The sequence below is a fragment of the Bos mutus genome, chromosome 18 (genome assembly GCF_027580195.1).
Source record: "Bos mutus isolate GX-2022 chromosome 18, NWIPB_WYAK_1.1, whole genome shotgun sequence".
Taxonomy (NCBI): domain Eukaryota; kingdom Metazoa; phylum Chordata; class Mammalia; order Artiodactyla; family Bovidae; genus Bos; species Bos mutus.
The window spans coordinates 46,034,076-46,054,239 of record NC_091634.1 but is presented as its reverse complement, the minus strand read 5'-3'; the positions used below and the strand labels follow the sequence as shown (position 1 = coordinate 46,054,239).

The window sequence follows — 20,164 nt, the reverse complement described above, 5'->3', positions numbered from 1 at the left end:
CACCACAGTTCAAAAGCATGAATTCTTCAGTGCTCGGCTTTCTTCACAGTCTAACTCTCACATCCATACATGACCAATGGAAAAACCATAGCCTTGACTAGACGGACCTTTGTTGGCAAAGTAATGTCTCTGCTTTTCAGTATGCTATCTAGGTTGGTCATAACTTTTCTTCCAAGGAGTAAGCGTCTTTTAATTTCATGGCTGCAATCACCATCTGCAGTGATTTTGGAGCCCAAAAAAATAAAGTCTGACACTGTTTCCACTGTTTCCCCATCTATTTCCCATGAAGTGATGGGACCAGATGCCATGATCTTCGTTTTCTGAATGTTAAGCTTTAAGCCAACTTTTTCACTCTCCTCTTTCACTTTCATCAAGAGGCTTTTTAGTTCCTCTTCACTTGCTGCCATAAGGGTGGTGTCATCTGCATATCTGAGGTTATTGATATTTCTCCCAGCAATCTTGATTCCCAGCTTGTGCTTCTTCCAGCCCAGCGTTTCTCATGATGTACTCTACATATAAGTTAAATTAGCAGGGTGACAATATACAGCCTTGATGGACTCCTTTTCCTATTTGGAACCAGTCTGTTGTTCCATGTCCAGTTCTAACTGTTGCTTCCTGACCTGCATACAAATTTCTGAATAGGCAGATCAGGTGGTCTGGTATTCCCATCTCTTTCAGAATTTTCCACAGTTTACTGTGATCCACAAAGTCAAAGGCTTTGACATAGTCAATAAAGCAGAAAGAGATGTTTTTCTGGAACTCTCTTGCTTTTTCCATGATCCAGCGGATGTTGGCAATTTGATCTCTGGTTCCTCTGCCTTTTCTAAAACCAGCTTGAACGTCTGGAAGTTCACGGTTCATGTATTGCTGAAGCCTGGCTTGGAGAATTTTGAGCATTACTTTACTAGCGTGTGAGATGAATGCAATTGTGTGGTAGTTTGAGCATTCTTTGGCATTGCCTTTCTTTGGGAGTGGAATGAAAACTGACCTTTTCCAGTCCTGTGGCCACTGCTGAGTTTTCCAAATTTGCTGGCATATTGAGTGCAGCACTTTCACAGCATCATCTTTCAGGATTTGAAATAGCTCCACTGGAATTCCATCACCTCTACTAGCTTTGTTCGTAGTGATGCTTTCTAAGGCCCACTTGACTTCACATTCCAGGATGTCTGGCTCTAGGTGAGTGATCACACCAACATGATTATCTGGGTCGTGAAGATGTTTTTTGTACAGTTCTTCTGTGTATTCTTGCCACCTCTTCTTACTATCTTCTGCTTCTGTTAGGTCCACACCATTTCTGTCCTTTATTGAGCCCATCTTTGCATGAAATGTTCCCTTGGTATCTCTCATTTTCTTAGTCACAAAATAAATGAGTTATGGAGTAACATTCTATATCCATATTACACAATCCATCCATTTTCCTATTGACGAATGTTTAAAATTGTTAGAGTTGCTACAAGTGTTCCTGTAGAGAGCCACAAGGATATTTTGTGCATGAATCTATTTTCTGTGCATTTTTTGCTTGCTTTTTTGTTTTGTTTTGTTTTGTTTTTATTTAAATTTATTTATTTGAATTGGAGGCTAATTACTTTACAATATTGTATTGGTTTTGCCATACATCTGAACTTGCGTTGCCATCAGTGAGTATGAGAGGGGAGACGCTTGCAGAGCTAACTGCCCTTGCTCCTCCCCAGCAGCATATTGGACACCTTCCAAACTAGGTGGCTCATCTTTTGGTATCATATTTTTTTGCCTTTAGCCCTGGGATTTCTTTGGAAGGAATGATGCTGAAGCTGAAACTCCAGTACTTTGGCCACCTCATGCGAAGAGTTGACTCATTGGAAAAGACTTTGATGCTGGGAGGGATTGGGGGCAGGAGGAGAAGGGGACGAGAGAGGATGAGATGGCTGGATGGTATCACTGACTGGATGGACGTGAGTCTGAGTGAACTCCGGGAGTTGGTGATGGACAGGGAGGCCTGGCGTGCTGCGATTCATGGGGTCACAGAGTCGGACACGACTGAACGACTGAACTGAAGTGATACTGTTCGTGGGGTTCTTGGGGGCAAGATTACTGGAGTGGTTTGCCATTCTGTCCTCCCATGGACCATGTTTTGTTAGAACTCTCCAGTATGACTGATGCTGAAGCTCCAATACTTTGGCCACCTGATGTGAACAGCCAATTCATTGGAAAAGACCCTGATGCTGGGAAAGATTGAAGGCAAGAGGAGAAGAGAGCAGCAGAGGATGAGCTGGTTGGATGGCATCACCGATTCAATGGACATGAACTTGGGCAAACTCCGGGAGATAATGAGAGACAGGGAGGCCTGGCGTGCTGCAGTTCATGGGGTCGAAAAGAGTCAGACATGACTGAGCGACTGAACCACAACAACAAGTCTAGCAGAGGTGGGGGGAATTTGTGAGGACAGTGGGAGGAAGCATACAAAGTTGGTGGCCACTCTGCAGGTGACTCCTTCAGCAAGCAGAATCTGTTCGGAGCACGTAAATGCCTAAGGGCGAGGATTGCACGCAATGTAGTAAGATACCCTTCGACTTGACCAGATAGCACCAAATTGCTTTGGACAAATTTTACTCCCATGAGCAGGGCTTAAGAGCTGCTCTGCTCCATGTATATACCAAGACTTAACAATTTCCAGGCTTTTTAATACTGATAATATGAAGAATGATAAATAGCTCTTTTGTGATTGTGGCTTTAATTCAAACTTCCCTGATACTCAGAGGTTAAGCATTTTTATATGTGTTAATTTGGTTCACCTGTGAATTAATTATCAATACAATTGATAATTAATTGTATTTGTTATTATTTATTGCACATTCTTTATAAGTTCTGTATATTAATTCTTTATAGTTAAATGAATCATGTTTATACCAGTATGTCACTTCTCTTCTTAATCTTAATTTTTTTGAGTTTCTACAATTTATTCAGAAGTGAGAAAAGCAAGATGTATATATCCCAGCAACAAATAACATGCCCAGTGCCAAATCTTGGTTTCTAACACCATTCCCCAATAAAAGGAATCCAAGCTACTTGGAGAAATGGAATTTTACTGCAAACATGTTTATCAGTAGATGAATATATTAGTGTTTTAGTATGTGAACTTTCACATATGGTTATCACAGTGAATAAATTTTCCTACAACCTGATTTTTTTCCTCTCTTGATTTACAATATTCACACAGGTTGATGTGTGGCTTTATTTCATTAATTTTTATTGTTGAATAGTAATATATATGGAATCATAGCACATACGCCATACTAATCTGTTAATAAGAGGGGAAATCCTCTGTACTATTCCTCAATTTTTCTGTAAACATAATACTGGTTTTTTTTAATGTATTTTTTAAAAATGAATTTGAAAAGATATACACCAATTTCAAGATGATGGTTATTACCTTCAAGGTGGAGAAATGGAGGTCATACAGGGTTTGACCCATGACATTGAAATATTTAACCACGTATTTAAGAATGCAAACCTGGGAGTGGGCTGACTGTGCTGAGTATCACAGAGGAATGCAGGCCCCCTGTGCTACCCAAGTTCTGTGGAAAGGACAGGTCAGGATGGTCTGGGAAGAGGATGGCTTTCAGGAGGATTTCTAATAGGAAGTGAGGCTAGAGGTAGGTGGCTAGAAGCAGACGAGAGGAGAGAAGGAGAGTTTGAGGGGAAGCCCAGGTGGGACGTTCGCTGAGATTGGGTGTGTAGTGTCTGTGTAGTGAGGCTCTTAAGGGAACCACATGCATGAGGTTAGGCAAGAGTCAAGAGCAACAAGACTGGAAACACCAGTGAGGGCTTTAGATCTGCTCCTGCTTCTGTGGACAGCAGACTGTGGGCCCTGCATAGGTCCGACCCTGAGCCTCTCCCACAAGACTTCCATTGTCTGTTTACCAGAAAGCTCTTCACAGCTTCCTCTACCCAAAACACCCTGCCCTCCTGGCTTCTCGGGCTTTGCTGCAGGAATATGCAGGGGAGAAGTGTGTGTGAGGGGGGCTGATAGCTACTGTAGGGATGCTCAGACTGAGAAAAGCAAAGAAACTGGACTGTCACCCTTGGATGGGTCATTGGCTCCCCGAATATATGCAATCCAGCTCTGGGCAGAGAGGCAAGAGGAAGGAAATCTGGTCAGAGGCACAGCCTTGTACACAGAGTTTCCTGACAGCCTCCCCATCCTCCCTGTTACTGCTGTGTGTTATGAACAGCCATGCTGTGATCCCTGACCAGATGCCCAAGCCTCCCATGGCCTCTGGGCCACATCCCTGCCTGCGGTGCCCTAAGGGCTGCCTGGAAGTTCCAAGTGAGCACAGCAGAGGTAGAAAAGCAGTTTAGCTGATGAAAGAGCTCAGTACAAGTTCTGAAACTCAACTGAAACTATTTTGAGGAGTGAGAATCACAGAAGCCAAGAATTAAAAGAACCCAAGAAGACATCAGACATGGCAAACTCAGTGTCTTGAGTAAGAATTTCCTTCTGGTCAACCACACTGTGGTGCAACAAGCTTGGCAACAGACCCCAGTCATCCTTTTCAAGATAGCCCTCATGCAATATTTCTGCAAATAATGGATAACCTGGATCTAGTCACGAGGAAATATCAGACAAACCTAAAGAAACATTCTGCAAAACCACTGGCTGTGCTTTTCAAAACTGTTAGTATAATATAAGACACAGAAAGGCAAGGAGACATTCTAGGTTAAAGACAGCTAAACAGACATGCTAGCTAAAAGCAATAGGAGTGTGTGCATTCTAAGTCGCTTCAGTCATGCCCAACTCTCTCTGACCCCATGGACTGTAGCCTGCCAGGCTCCTCTGTCCATGGGATTCTCCAGGAAAGAATACTGGAGTGGGTTGCCATGCCCTCTTCCAGGGGATCTTCCCAAACCAGGGATCGAACCCATGTATCTTTCGTCTCACACATTGGCAGGTTGGTTCTTTACCACTAGCGCCATCTGAGAAGCCCATACAACCCTGTATTAAATCCTGGATCAGGAGAAAAATAAGGATGCTACTGGGACAATTGAAATTTGAATGTGGACTGTAGGTTACGTAAGATTATTATTAATATATCAAAGTATATCCTGATTTTGATAATTGTGCAATTTGATAATTGATCATTTTGATAATTATGACTATGTAAGAGAACATCCTTACCCTTAGGAAATACATACTGAAGTATTTAGAGGTAATGGAGCAAAATGTCTGCAATTTACTCTCAAACTTGTCAGAAAAATAATAATTATGCATAGAGAGAAAATGTTAAAGCAAGTGTGGCAAAATGTTAATTTGCAAATTAGAGTGAAGAGTAGTTAGAATTTCATAGCATCATTCGTGTTACTTTTCATAAGTTTGAAGTCATTTCAAAATAAAAAACTAAACTTCCTTTTAAAGAAGTAGCCCTACAGGGAACAAATCGTATTCCTTCAGTGGAACTGAAAGCGATTTGCCTGCCACAGTCGCTCTGCTCACCGGGGCCATGCAGATCACATTTAAGCCCTCTTTATGCACCCTCACATACTTGAAGACAATTGCTGTGTCCCTCTGCTCACCCCAGCAACCCATTTGCTATTCTTCTCTCGTCCAGGTTGAACGTCCCCAGTGCCTCCGATCCTGACTCTCCTTCTGAGAGCTTGCGCCTCCCCATCTGTGGAGAAGCCTCCTATGATCTCTATTATTTTCCTCACTTCTCTGATAGCAAAGAGTCCTGGCAGGGAGCTGTCATCAGCTTGTCATAAGGGGTCTGGACTCCAAGATGCCAAACACAGGACAGCAGGCCTCCCTGGTTAGGTTCAGGTAATCAGAGTGCATAGGAAATTGGGGCTGGGAGGTAATTTCCTTGAGCACTCCACAGGGAGTGCAGAGTTGTGATTACCTAAGACCACTTGGAAGCATTGCAGCTGGAATGGTACTTTGCAGAATTTGGCAGCCCCAGGGGGAAATGAGGCTTTTTAAATCAGGAAGTCTGCTTTGGCTAACGTCTCTACCCCGTCTGTCGTGCCATCCTCTGCCAGGAGTGAGGAGCTGCCTGGAGTGAGAAATCTGCTTGCTGGCAGTCATGGGGTGGGGCCTGCTGATGAGAGCTGGAAAAGGCAAGGACCCAACAGGCCAGGGCCCCTGCAACCATCATGACTCTCTTCCCACCTTGCTGTTTTCCACTCAGAGTATCTGAGGGATGATACGAGATGGAGGAAGGTCCCTGGTGCATCCCTCTGCTTGCTGGCAGGGTGTTCCCTAAGCTGACCTCAATAGACTAAAAAGGCAGAAGCAGGAAGGTCTCATTTTAGAGCAGAGGACACAAACTCACAGATCATAGACCACATTATACGTGCAAGTCCATTTTATTTAGCCTGTATAGTTTTTCAAATTTTCTGAACCTATAGAAAACATTTAAAAATCAGAAGATAATCTTGTTAAAAAGAAAAAAGACTTCTGCCTTTTGTCAAGATGTCAGGAATTCTGTATGCTCATTATCAGGAGCTCTGTATCAACTCATGAAGAGCTGCATCAACCCTTTTTAGGTAGGGCACAAGGGCTTTAGTTTGCCACAGTCCCCATCACTCCTTAATGTCTCTTTGACTGTGGGGTCTGGGTGACTTAGCATTTATCATTGCATTTGCTATTTTCCTTACAGTGGGTTCATTTTTCTCTAACCTTGTCTCCCTCCAAAGATGGAAAACAAAAAATGCCTTGAGAGCATTTCAAGAAGAAACATTTTCCACACCTACCCACTTTGTTCCATTGTGATCTATTTCTGCCTCTCTAACCCAGAAAATTAACAATTAACAATGTCTTGTTTGAGAATTGGATTCTCAGATTCCCCTGGTGCCCATATTGGAAATCCTTCCTTAGGACTCTCTTGCATCAGTCAAATGGATAAAAATAAAATCCTTCCCAGATAAGAGATTATGGCCACCATTCCTCTCCTAACAAATCTTTTCTTAATTTAAAATCATCAAAATTACCAATATCTGATGATCTCATGCGCTTCCCTGCAAATCCTGCAGCCCCTTCCTTGAGAGTCTAACCAGGCTCCAGCTCGGGGGGAAGCTCTGGGAAGCTTCCCTCAGCCCCTTCCCCTCCCCTCTGCTGTCGGTCCAGTCTAGCGGTGCCCAGCATCCAGGTGGACAGCCAGTCCTTGGACTGGTGTTGGAGCAAGGAAAGAAGGGGAGAGAGGGCAGAAGGGATCATGGGCAGGTGAGAGCACATGCGGACTAGAGTGCAGAAAGGCGACAGAGGTTTGCTTAACTCCTCTTGTCCCCAGAGAGCCCCAGATGGCGATCTGTGAAGGGGTTTCCAGGTGAGGCAGTCTCTCAGCTACAGAGATGCTCTCACAAGATTGAAGAAAGATGAAGACTTCCATTTACACCAAAACCGTACAGGAGAGTACCACAAAGTAGCATTTCTTTTTAATAAATCCTTTGATTAAATGGTGAACGTGTGTGTGTGTGTGTGTGTGAGAGAGAGAGAGAGAGAGAGAGACTTCTATTCATGTAGGCTTTTGTATGTCAGATTTGGAAATCTTGCCTTGGCATTCCTGCTTCGTTTTAACAACACTGGGAAGCTCCTAATGGCAGTGCTTGGGTGCCCCTTGTGCTCTGGGGGCCCCAGGTTGCTGCCTCCTCCCACACAGGCTGCCCGTCACAGCCTGTCCTGGGAGAGAGAGACAAGGGCCTCAGAGACCAACTGGGGGCTGAGTGCTACAGAGAGGAGCTTTACCTGGGCAGGAAACGCTCTGGTCCTGAGGATGGGCGGGAGAGGAGGCAGGGTCAGAAGTCATGGGGCTCTGAGAGCAGTGCCTGCCGTTGCTGCCAGGTCACCTTCGCTCCTCGAACCTCGGATTCAGCTTCCTTGCCCCTCCTGCCTGGAGCCCTCCTCTCCAACTGCCCCATTCAACTGCCGCTCCCACCACACCTGTGAAGGGAACCCTGGGGACCAACATTCCCTCTGCCCACATTAAAGGGCACTGCCCCCTCGCAGGATGGACCTGGGGCAGGGTCCCGCTCCTTTGGTGACAGTCCAAGCTCGTGTCATGGGCTTACCCAGCCAGCCTGCCACATCATCACCTTGTATAAGAGGAGAAATTCCTCCCCCAGCTGGTCTTCCCTACAGCCAGGAGACCAAAGAACAGAGGGCTTTTCATGACTGATTCGGGGCAAGGCTCAGACGTAGCCAAGTCTCCCCACTCTCAGGAGATAAGCGTTTCTCCCTCTGTGTTCCTGCAAAGATGAAGCAACTCTGAGGTGGGATGGGGAAATCCAATCTTCAAAACAGAAAGCTTCATTCATTCATTCCCCATTCATTTAACCAAAAATAAAAAGCAACTTGAGCTTAATTCTGCTTTCTTGAATTAAATGAAAAGTAAGTCCGGGACTGGCTCTCTTGCATATAAAAGTTTTCTGTTTATCTCACTTCAAGCTTGCTAACTCTAACACAAGTAACTACAGGTCTTTCCCATTTTCTTGGGTCCCTGTGAGTGGCCGGCCTCAGTACCTTCCTCAGAAGACATGCCCAGCTCAGTGGTGGCTGGAGGATTCCACAGTTGCCGGTGAATGGTTGGGAAGGAGTGACATCTATAAATCCAGAAATAGCAAATCTTGATTCATTCTTAAGAACTATTTACCACTTTAGAAGGCCTTCTTCATCTGATTCACATGGATTTTATGACAAATATTTCTGTATCATTTCAAGCCTGCTGAGGCCTCTTCCTACTCTTCTCCGGATCAATTTCTCCCCCTGCTGGCTGTTTCTGACTCCTTCATATCCTAGGGGTGTAATTCAGAGGAGACAGAGAGTGGACCTGTGGTTGCCAAGGGGTTGAGGATAGGGGATGGAGTGGGAGGTTGGAGTTAGCAGAGGCAAACTACCATATATAGGGTGGATAAACAACAAGATCCTACTGTATAGCACAGGGAACTATATTTGACATCCTGTCATAAACCATACTGGAAAAGAATATGAAAAAGGATATTGGGCTTCCCAGGTGGCTCAGGGGTAAAGAATCCGTAAAGAGACATGGGTTCGATCCCTGCTTTGGGAAGATTCCCCTGGAGAATGAAATAGCAACCACTCCAGTATTCTTGCCTGGAAAATCTCATGGACAGAGGACCCTGGCAGGCTACAATCCATTAAGTCACAAGGTCACGACTTAGTGACTAAACAACAACAAACAACAATAAATATATGTATCAACATATAGATATAGATAAAACTGAATCACTTTTCTGTACAGCAGAAATTAACACATTGTAAATCAACTGTACTTCAATAAAATAAATTTTTTAAAATTCACAGACGAGGCCACCCTCTCTTTGTGCCTGAAAGGGAGGTGGGAAATGGAGAAGGTCTGCAGACAGCTGAAGCTGAAACTCCAACACTTTGGCCACCTGATGTGAAGAAAGGACTCATTGGAAAAGACCCCCATGCTGGAAAAGATTGAAGGCAGGAGGAGAAGGGAACAACAGAGGATGAGATGGTTGGATGGCCTCACTGACTCGAGGGATATGAGTTTGAGCAAGCTCTGGGAGTTGGTGATGGACAGGAAGGCCTGGTGTGCTGCAGTCCATGGGGTCCCAAAGTGTCAGACACGATTGAGCGACCAAACTGAACTGAACTGCAGACAATATAGGAAAACCTTCCCAGGAGGAAGTTTCCCTGAACTCAGGGGGGTGCTGGGCCCGCAGAGGCTCTCTCTCGGCAAGTCTAAGCGGTCTCGTTTTATTTGCCTTCACTCCTACCTCCATAAAAGCACATCACAGCTAATAATATAACTTGACTTTTGTAAGGCCTTTGTGTATCACAAAGTCCTGCCTCCTTTCATCAGTTGATCTTCACAACAACCCCAGGAGGTCTCAGAAACCCAGCACAGACTGACTTTCACAATTTCCAAACAGATTCAAATGCTGCCGCGTTTATGGAAGGAGAAGAACAGGCAATTTTCCTCCATGTCTATAGAAGCCCTATAGAAACTGGTTCTACCAAGATACAGTTTGAGGTGCCACATCCAGAAGATCATTTGGCTGATCTCGCAGCAGGCTGGGGCATGAATCACGGAGAGGGCCCGTGCAGTCGCCACCCCAGGGAGTCCTTAGGAGAAGCACAGACAAGCTCCTGTCCAGGTGGCGAGAACACTCACAGAAGCTCTGGGCACTGAGGCCCAGGCAGGGAGTACACACCCCCATGGAGGGGGTTGCAGAGGCAGAGAATCCACTGGAGTATAAGAAGAAAATAAAAATTTTAGAAATCCTTTCTAAATTGTCCTCATCCTTATAAAAATTCTATTTTTTGTGTGTACAAATATGTTTGTGCATATATACACGTATATGCAGTACATCATAGTAAATAAGTGTCCATGCCTGTATCAGGACTCTGATGCTGCGCTCAGTGCAAAGTTTCAGGACCGCTCCTCTGGAGGATTTTCCAGCTCTGAAGTTCTATGAGGCCTTTATTCCAAAGTCACTCTCTGTCTGAAATCCTCCCTCTTCCTGCCTTCACCAACAAAGCATAAAAGGCATGAACTCAACCAACCTCAAAAAATTGCTTAATATTTTAAAAAATGTATGTGTATGAAGGAGAGAGGTGAAGGAAGGAAGGGAGAGAGGTGAAGGAAGGAAGGAAGAGAAGGCCGGAGGGAGGAAGCTGGGAGGTGGGGAGGTAAGGAAGGAAGGAAGAAAAAAAGGGGAGGGGGGAGAAATAATAAAGGGAGAAAGAGACAGACAGGGAGACAGAGCTCGACTACCCCAGGAAGCACACAGAGATGGGCATATGGAGTCGTACAGAATCAGCAACATGTGGCAGTTAGGAATAGGAACTCTGGAATTAGATCTGAGCTTAAAGTATCTAAATTTCAATTTCTCCAGCTACAAAATGAGAATACTAACTTCCAAGCATTGCAAATTAACTGGGGATTAGATAATGTAAGTGTTTAACACAGTGTCTTAGACATAGTAAACACTCAGTAAATGGTAGCTATTATTTGTGAATAATAATTTTTTAATTAGCAAGATCTCACAGGAAATAGGAATTCTACCTTCCGAGCTGCTGTTGGAAGGACACAAAGTATCTGCTAAAGGAAGAAGTTTGGGGTTTTCATTTTTGTTTGTTTGCCTGTGAAATCAGGAGAGAGATACAAGGGGAAGATCAAACAAAGCTGATGTCAAATGATTTTGCAAAGTAACTTGGAATTCAAATGGACTTTTAGAACAGGAAGCGGAAGAAACATAAATGAGTGAACCAGACATGTGTGCATACAGCGTTCAGAAAGCAAGCCTCTTGGAAAACACAAAACATGTTCTTGGGCAGAAAACTTGTGTTCTGGCTCAGCTCTGCCACTTATAAAGACCTGAGCACATCTTTGGAAGACAATGCTCTTTTGTTTAATTGGAGGATAATTGTCTACCACATCGTGTTGGTTTCCGTCATGCAACAACATGAATCAGCCGTAGGCACACACGTTCCCTCCCTCCTGAACCTCCCTCGAACCACCCACACCATCCCAGCCCTCTACGTTGCCACCGAATGCCGGATTTGAGCTCCCTGCCTCATACAGCAAATTCCCACTGGCTGTCTATTTCACATGTAGTAATGTGTGTTTCCATTTCATCCCCAGTTCATCCCATCGTCTCTCCCAGTTCATCCCATCGTCTCCTTCCTTCACTGTGTCCCAGTTCATCCCATCGTCTCCTTCCTTCACTGTGTCCACAAGTCTGTTTCTCCACGTCTGCATTTCCATTGCTGCCGATTTTTCTAGATTCCATATATATGTGTTAATATATAACATTTGTTTTTCTCTTTCTGACTTACTTCACTCTGTAAAATAGGCTCTAGGTTCATCCACCTCATTAGAATGGACTCAAATGTGTTTTTTATGGCTGAGCAATATTCCACACGTGGGAAAGATGACCCTCCTTTCTCAGGACCAGGAAAACTATGCTCATTGTCAACAACTATATTTTTTTTAAATGATCGGTCCGTGAAGTTCTTGTAACACATCTTTCTTCTTTCTTCATGCTAACTGTTAAGGAACTCAGAGTGAAGACTCTTAACCCTCTCTAGCTAATGTGCACAATCTTATGGTAAGTATTTTGTGTGGATGTTCTCTGTAAGCTCTAAATCATGAATCAGGCACAAGCCCAGAACTGTGAAGTGTATTGATGAGTGTGGGGAAGGGGGTGAGGAGCATCCCAGTAAATGCCGAGTGGGACTGGGACTGTCCTATTGGAACAGAAGGTTCTGAATCAGTCAGTTGTTGCTAGAGCGCAGCTCAAACGACAAAGCATTTGGGAACCAAGGACTGGCCAGGAAGCATCATTATCAAGTGGGAAATTATACTCCTCTTTGCTGTAATGAGAAATGGTTTTGCCCTGTTACTGCTTAGAGCTCCTGCAATGGCCGCAGGAACTAGGGAAGGATCAGCCAGGCAGCAACACTGGAGTTTGTGTGAGGGGATCACTCCCTGCTCTGAGCAAACCATGCCCGAGCACAGTATTGGGCGAGACCTTTCTCCCCAGCCTTGCTACCCTCTTGTCCTTTCTTTTTTTCACAATCTAATTTTATTTTGTTTGTTTTGTTTTTAATTTTTGGCCACACCGCATAGCATGCAGGATCTTAGTTCTCTTACCACGGATCAAAACCACTCCCCTTGCATTGAGAGCTCAGAGTCTTAACCACTAGACTACCAGGGAAGTCCCCTCTTCTGCCCCTTCTATTCCTCTCTGTTTTAGAGTCAAGTCCCAAGCCAGCCAGTGGTATAGTTGTGGGCAAGAAGCCTCTGTCTGGGACTCAGCTTCCCTCTGTAAAATCAAGAATGCAAATAAATGACGGTTCTTAACCCTTTTTGTGCCATGGATCTCTTTGACATTCAGAATAGAGTTTCTAATGCATAAGATAAACTACACAGGAGTGGGAAGAAAACCAATTACAGTGATACATAGTTAGCAAAACAGTATGTAAAAAGTAAAATCAGACATTGTCATATGTGTGCTTCTCTACTGATACAGTAAATAACTACTATAATTTCAAAGCAGTGATGCATATAAATGATATTTTGTGAGACGTCCCTGGTGGTCCAGACACTCCCAGTGCAGGGGCCTGGGTTCAATCCCTGGTCAGGGAACAAGATCCCATGTGCTGCAACTAAGATCCCATATGCCTCAACTAAGACCCAGCACAGCTAAATAAATACATAATAAAATAAAACAAATGGTATTTTGAGACATCTGAAACAGCTGAAGTAAGATTTGAGAAAACTGATGATTTCTATTGAGGACAAAGTCACAGGCTGTGTTAATACCATTATAGCTTGTTGTCTCATTCATAATCCATGGAAATTTCTGTCAGTAAAAACAAAACAGTTTTTCCCATTCAAATCGATGGCTCCCCTGAATCTAGCTAAGGAGTCCATGGACTACAGGTTAAGAACATCTGAACTGACAGTGTCTGAAGTTGCTTCTGACTTTGACATAGCTGGATTCCACAGAGCTGGATAGACTACCACATTTAGGTTAATGAGGGTGAGATGGTACTATCTTAACAGCTGGCACCTATCATAGGGTGGAAACTGGTTTTTGTTTGTTTAAAGAACTGCCTTGACCAGTCTCTTGAGGTAAACTATACGACCCTGAAGCCTTGCCCAGCAGGAAAAGTCATCAACAGAGAGAAATGAACAGTTCTGAGTAGCACAGGTCAGGGCTTGGGAAGTGGAAGCAGAGAGAACTCAGAGGGTGCAATGAGCAGTATGAAGCAGACTAGCACAGAAACTCCCCCTTGGCCCAGAGTCCACTGAAGTCTACATCACTGAGCGACTATCACTTTCACACATACAAAGGGAATAAGGAAATTAAGAGAAAGTGCTAAGCTCTCCTTCTGAGTCAATGTAATGGAGGAAACAAGTGTCTGTATGGTCCAAGGGGGTCGCTCTGGAGTCTGAACCAAAAGAGGTCATAGAAATAAACGTGCCCCAGAAATGGACTTTGGGGAAACTTTGGAGAACATATTAGAACCAAGGTTTAAACCTTTGCGGTCTAGCCCCTACAGAATAGAGTCATCTTGCTAACCCCTGGGTTCTGAGAGTATGGTGCTGGGTCCGGCATCAGCAACATCTGGGAACTTTTTAGAAAGGCAAATTCTCGAGCCCCACTCCAGACTTCCTGAATCAGAAAGTGTGTTGGGGTGCGGGCCCTGGCAAGGTTTGCTTTAGCCCTCCAGGCTAAAGAACTCCTGCCATTGGCATTATTATGTTCACCATTGCATCCTGGAGTCATATATGCCCTAGAAGTTATCCAGTCTGATTTCCCACACACAGAATCCCTTCCAGGACTCAGTCTTGTGGGAATCCTCGGAGCCTGGAAATACCAGCCGTGCCCCTTGCCCTACACCGGGGAGAACTGTCTGATTCAGAAAAGGCTTCCAGCCAGGGGCAGCTCCTAGCCCGACCTTTCCAGATGAAGAATGTTTGTTCCTGGGGATCTGGGGCTGCCCTCTGGAGCTGTTCCTAGAGGAAGCCCTTAGGGAAAGTGAAGACTCCCTCTACCTTCCTGGTCCTTCTCACAACATAGCTCAGGCCACCTAGTGGTCGCCCTTGGAAGAGTCTCCATGTACTTGTGTTTCTCTTAAAATAGTGCCCAGAGCTAGAGGCAGAGGGCAGGGCAGGGCCAGGTGGACCGCTGTCTCCTTGGATCTACACATCTGCTTGTTGTTTCTGTGACCACATCCACACCACACAGTTTGTGTTGAAGTTTGTCCACAGCACTCAACCAGGAGGGGGACTGGGCCCTGGCGGCCGATGGAGGCCTTTAGATCCCTGAACACTAAAAATACTCTCCCATCCCCGTAGGGATGTAATTGAAAATACAAATAATGGCAAACCACTAAGCAAATATGGGCTTCCCTAGTGACTCAGACAGTAAAGAACCCTCCTGCAATGCAGGAGACCTGGGTTAGATCCCTGGGTTGGGAAGATCCCCTGGAGGAGGGCATGGCAACCCACTCCAGTACTCTTGCCTGGAGAATCCCACGGACTGAGGAGCCTGGAGGGCTACAGTCCATGGAGTCGCAAAGAGTCGGACTCGACTGAGTGACTAGGCACAGCACTAAGTAAATATAAGGAAGTGGAGCTGTGTTCTCTCATTATAATTATTTTTAGGTTATTTTTGAAATATCAGTTTTTTGGGGGACTTCCCTGGTGGTCCAATGATTAAGAATTCACCTTTCAATGCAGAGAATGTGGCTTTGATCCCTGGCCTTTGATCCCTGGTCAGGGAACTAAAATCCCACATCCCATGGGCAACTAAGTCCATGCATTGCAACTAAAGAATTCTGTGTGCTGCAACGAAGACCCAGTGCACCTAAAATTAAAAAAAAAAAAAAAATCAATTTTTAAAACTGTATTACAATATAGTTCAGATAGCCCCAAAATATATAAAGAATTAAAGAAAACAAACTCATATACTCATCATTCAACTTAAGGAATAAAATATCACCAATCAGTTCAGTTCAGTTCAGTCGCTCAGTCGTGTCCGACTCTTTGCGACCCCATGAATTGCAGCACGCCAGGCCTCCCTGTCCATCACCAACTCTCAGAATACACCCAAACCCATGTCCATCAAGTCAGTGATGCCATCCAGCCATCTCATCCTCTGTCGTCCCCTTCTCCTCCTGCCCCCAATCCCTCCCAGCATCAGTCTTTTCCAATGAGTCAACTCTTCGCATGAGGTGGCCAAAGTATTGGAGTTTCTGCTTTAGCATCAGTCCTTCCAAAGAACACCCAGGGCTGATCTCCTTCAGAATGGACTGGTTGGATCTCCCTGCAGTCCAAGGGACTCTCAAGAGTCTGTTGTTTTTAAAAAAAAAAAAAACACATCATATATTATTTTTTCAAACAGTTTTGCTTTATTGTTGTTTGGAGCCAATGGTTCTCAATTTCCACTGCATATTAGATTCACTTACCACTTTAAAAATCCCAATGTACACTCTCTACCTCAAACCAATGAAATCAAAACACCTAGGGGTGGACCTCCATCAGGATATTTTAAGCACCTTGGGTGACTCCAGTGTGCTGGGAAGGCTGAGAACCTGCCCTGAAGAGAAGCTGCTGTGAGGAGAGGTGAAATGATGCCCTGAATACCTAGTGGAAACGGGCTCTGGTTCTTGTCCTCTGACTAAGGGGTCAACAGTAGTTCTCAGTGGATCTAGACCTGGAACCCGCGGGACCTTCCCCACATTTTTGGGAAGAGCCTGCCATCTGCTGGCCAACTGAAGGAAAACAGGCAGATAACTTTGTCCCATGAGGCAGCAGCACTGAGTATGTGGAGCACTCTCCCAGTGACACAGGCAGCTGCCCCATGGCAGCCCTGGGAGAGGGCAGGGCCAGGCGAGGAGAGTGATCTTCAACTTGCCGACGAGCAGCTCTGCGACCCTGCAGAGTTGTACCAGGCTGGGAGCAGGAGCAGCCACTCTTCAGGGCCCCAGGAGGAAAAAGCAAGGATGAGGGGAAGAGGACCCACTGAACAAAAGGATTTTTAAGAGAGAAGACATCCACCTGGGAAACGCTTTCAGGAGAGAAGCGGGTGCTGCCTAAGAACCAGGAAGGGCACAGAGGCCATGCACACGTGGCACTAGCTCAGGTCCCGCTGTTGAATCAGCCCTGCCACAGTTCATTCCCACAGGGGTTTGTTTGCTTTTCTCTCTGCCTGGGACAGTCTTCCTTACCCCCGTCCCCTTCATCTGAGCAAACCTTTGTCCATTTCTCTGGTCTCATCTCTTCCACCAAGAAGCTTGCTCTGACTGCCTCCATCTCCTGAACGCTGCCCTTGCCTCCTGTCGCTTGGTGTTAAAACCTCCTGTTTACTTGCTAACTAGTTAATCTCTGGGAGGGCTTCCCTGGTGGCTCAGCTGGTAAAGAATCTGTCTGCAATGTGGGAGACCTGGGTTCGATTCCTGGGTTAGGAAGATTTCCCTGAAGAAGGAACTGCTACCCCACTCCAGTATTCTGGCCTGAAGAATTTCACAGTCCATGGGGTCACAAAGAGTCAGACACTGAGCAACTTTCACTCTCTATTTACTCTCTGGAGGACAAATTCCATGAGGGTGGGTACATCATTATGTCCCCAGCATCCACCCCACTGCAACAGAGTAAGAAATACTCATTTACTGAATTGATCTTTCTTAGGGCAAAACCAGACACTAATCTGAAAACAAAAGGAAAGTACTTTGAAACATATTCTCCTCAAACAATGAGGTCTCCCTATAAGTAAATTGAAAATAATTACCCTTTCTATTTATATATATCTATAACCATTAGGGGAGAAGGCAATGGCACCCCACTCCAGTACTCTTGCCTGGAAAATCCCATGGACGGAGGAGCCTGGTAGGCTGCAGTCCATGGGGTCGCTAAGAGTCGGACATGACTGAGCGACTTCCCTTTCACTTTTCACTTCATGCATTAGAGAAGGAAATGGCAACCCGCTCCAGTGTTCTTGCCTGGAGAATCCCAGGGACGGGGGAGCCTGGTGGGCTGCCATCTATGGAGTCACAGAGTAGGACACGACTGAAGCGACTTAGCGGCAGCATAACCATTAGGGGTAGGGGGACACAAATGATCTTATTTTCAGTTGGCATATGTATTAATAATAAGTTAACTCTTTATTTCACCCATCTATGCTCCAATTAGTAAGCAAGCACAGGATAGACAGCTACTGTTTGGGGGCTGTCCACTCTTTCCTAACGTAGTAATAACACCCCGGTTTTATTTTGGGGAAGCATCCTTCTCCATTCTCCATTTATGTGATTCAGGGTAGCTGATCGCCTCCCCAGGCCCGGGTACAGGCATACAATTTGGGCCTGGCCCCTCACTGCATTCCAGCAGCCTAACACATAACTAGTTCAGGGATGAGCAACTCAAGTTGGCCCAGTGATTTAGCGCTGGAGTTTTGCTGGGATCCCTGGAGAAAGAGGACTGGGAGTGTGGAGCTGGTGGAATGTGAGCCTCGGGCGGCTGGCAGCCGTGCTGTGCCATGAGGACAGGAGGCCAGAGAGTGAAGTCAAGCAAATGAAAGTGAGGCTGAGTGAAGAAAGGCAGGGCCCACACGGCAGATGTCCTTTTGATACTGGCACTCAACCCAGAGTTTTTTCTGGAACTTTCCATTACATGAGCTAATAACGTCCCTTTTACCAGAAAGCTTAAGAACGTTTCTGTTTGCTGTAGCTGAATGAATACCAGCTAACAGAGAAAGCAGAACTGAGAGTGCGACTTTTCCTTTATTTTTTTTTCTTTTTTACAAAATCAGTATACCACTTGCAACACTCAACACCAATCAGAAATTGTAATAAACTTTATCATTATTATGAAATTCCTCTGTGGTCTCCAGGGGAGCCAGCAAGTGCCCTACTCCAGGCTGTGCTCCCTCAGTGTCCTTTTCCCGCCCATCACCAGCACTTGGAGCACACTCCAGCCCTGCTTTGCAGAGAAGCAGCCATCTCTGCAGAGGAGGCTTCAGGCTGCAGTCTTCCCCGCCGGCTCTGACTACTGCACCACGGCCGGCTCAGCCACGCCTGCCTCCACGCAGTCCCGCCTCCTCAGCTCATGGAACTACTGGCTATTGCCAGCAGGGCTGCGAACGTGGACCCCGGCTTCCTCTGCAGGACCTCAGGCTTGTCAAACTCCACCACCTGGGAGGCAGAGAGAGAAGGGGAGGGAAGCAGGGTGCAGCTGAGCTCGGTCCTGAGGGATCCGAAGGCCTGGGCGCCATCCTCCCAGCAGCCTGGGAGTGTCCCCTCACCTTCCCGTTGCCCATGACCAGGATGCGGTCGCAGTTGAGGATGGTGGTGACACGGTGCGCGATGATCAGCACTGTGCAGCCCCGGAAACTTTCACGGATTATGTGTTGGATGAGGATGTCCGTCTCCAAGTCGAGGGAGGCTGTGGCCTCATCAATAAGGACGATCTGGTAGATAAGAAATAGCAATGAAGGCAGCCTCCTCAGACTCAACCCTGGGTCTAGTCCTGGGGTGACTGCCAATCTGCCTAGTACCTCAGCTGGAAAATCTTTGGACTTGGTTCGAAACCCACCTGGAGCTTTAAGTTATCCATCACATTATGAAGAGAATGTTAAGTCTCAACCAAGAGCTAACTACACTTTGTGTCTGTTAGTAGCTTAGTTGTGTCTGACTCTTTGCAACCCCATGGACTGTAGCCCGCTAGGCTCCTCTGTCCATGGAATTTTCCAGGCAAGAATCCTGGAAATGGGTTACCATTTCCTTCTCCAGGGGGTCTTCCCAACCCAGGGATAGAACCCAGGTCTCCTGCATTGCAGGCAGATTCCTTACAATCTGAACTACCAGGGACACCTTCTTTAGTGACCAGAAAATTAAGTTCTTAAAAGTGAAAATGTGCCAGTAGCAACTTCCTGTTTTATGAACTGCCTTCCTATTTGCCTGAATTAACGTAGAGCAATGTTCCTCTCAGGACAGCCAAGCACACCCGGGTGGCAGAAGAAATGGTGCAGCTAGTATGTGGATAAATGCACTTTTTACTTTAACATGTTTGTATTTCTTTCATTAACAATATGCATCAGATGCCATTTGCAGCAACATGGATGACCCTAGAGATTGTCATATTGAGTGAAGTAAGACAGAGAAAGAGAAATATGACATCCCTTATATGTAGGATCTAAAAAGAAATGATACAAATGAACTTACAAAACAGAAAGAGACTAGCAGACATAGAGAACAAACTTTCAGTTTCAGGGGGAGGAAGAAAGGGGAGAAGGGATAGTTAGAGGGTTGGGGATGGACATGTACACACAGCTATATTTAAAATGGATAAACAACAAGGTCCTATTGTGTAGCAAAGGGAACTCTGCTCAATGTTATGAGCCTGGATGGGAGGGGAGTTTGGGGGAGAATGGATACATGTATATGTATGGCTGAGTTCCTTTGTTATTGGCCTGAAACTAGCACAACATTGTTAATCGGCTATACCCCAACACAAAATAAAAAAGTTTTAAAAAAATATGCATTGGAAGAATTTAATTGGTATAGAAAGTGTGATTTTTGCTCCTTCACAAGACAAGGCATCACAAGTAAATCACAGGCTAGGTGGTACACAGATATGACAAAAATCATAAAGTGATGACGCAAACTTGGAAAACAATCTAGAGAAAGCAGCCT

At 45.4% G+C, this 20,164-nt stretch overlaps 1 protein-coding gene across 1 annotated transcript in view; it reads right to left on the bottom strand.

The window, feature by feature from the left end:
- Positions 1–18,571: 18,571 nt before the first annotated feature.
- ABCC11 (ATP binding cassette subfamily C member 11) overlaps positions 18,572–20,164 on the bottom strand; it is a 76,899-nt gene continuing 75,306 nt past the window's right edge. Inside the window, exons 28-29 of the mRNA XM_070386767.1 lie at positions 18,775–18,939; positions 18,572–18,664 (exon numbers count right to left, since the gene is read on the bottom strand). Coding sequence (XP_070242868.1) covers positions 18,572–18,664; positions 18,775–18,939 — 258 coding nt within the window. The remainder of the gene's footprint in view (positions 18,665–18,774; positions 18,940–20,164) is intronic.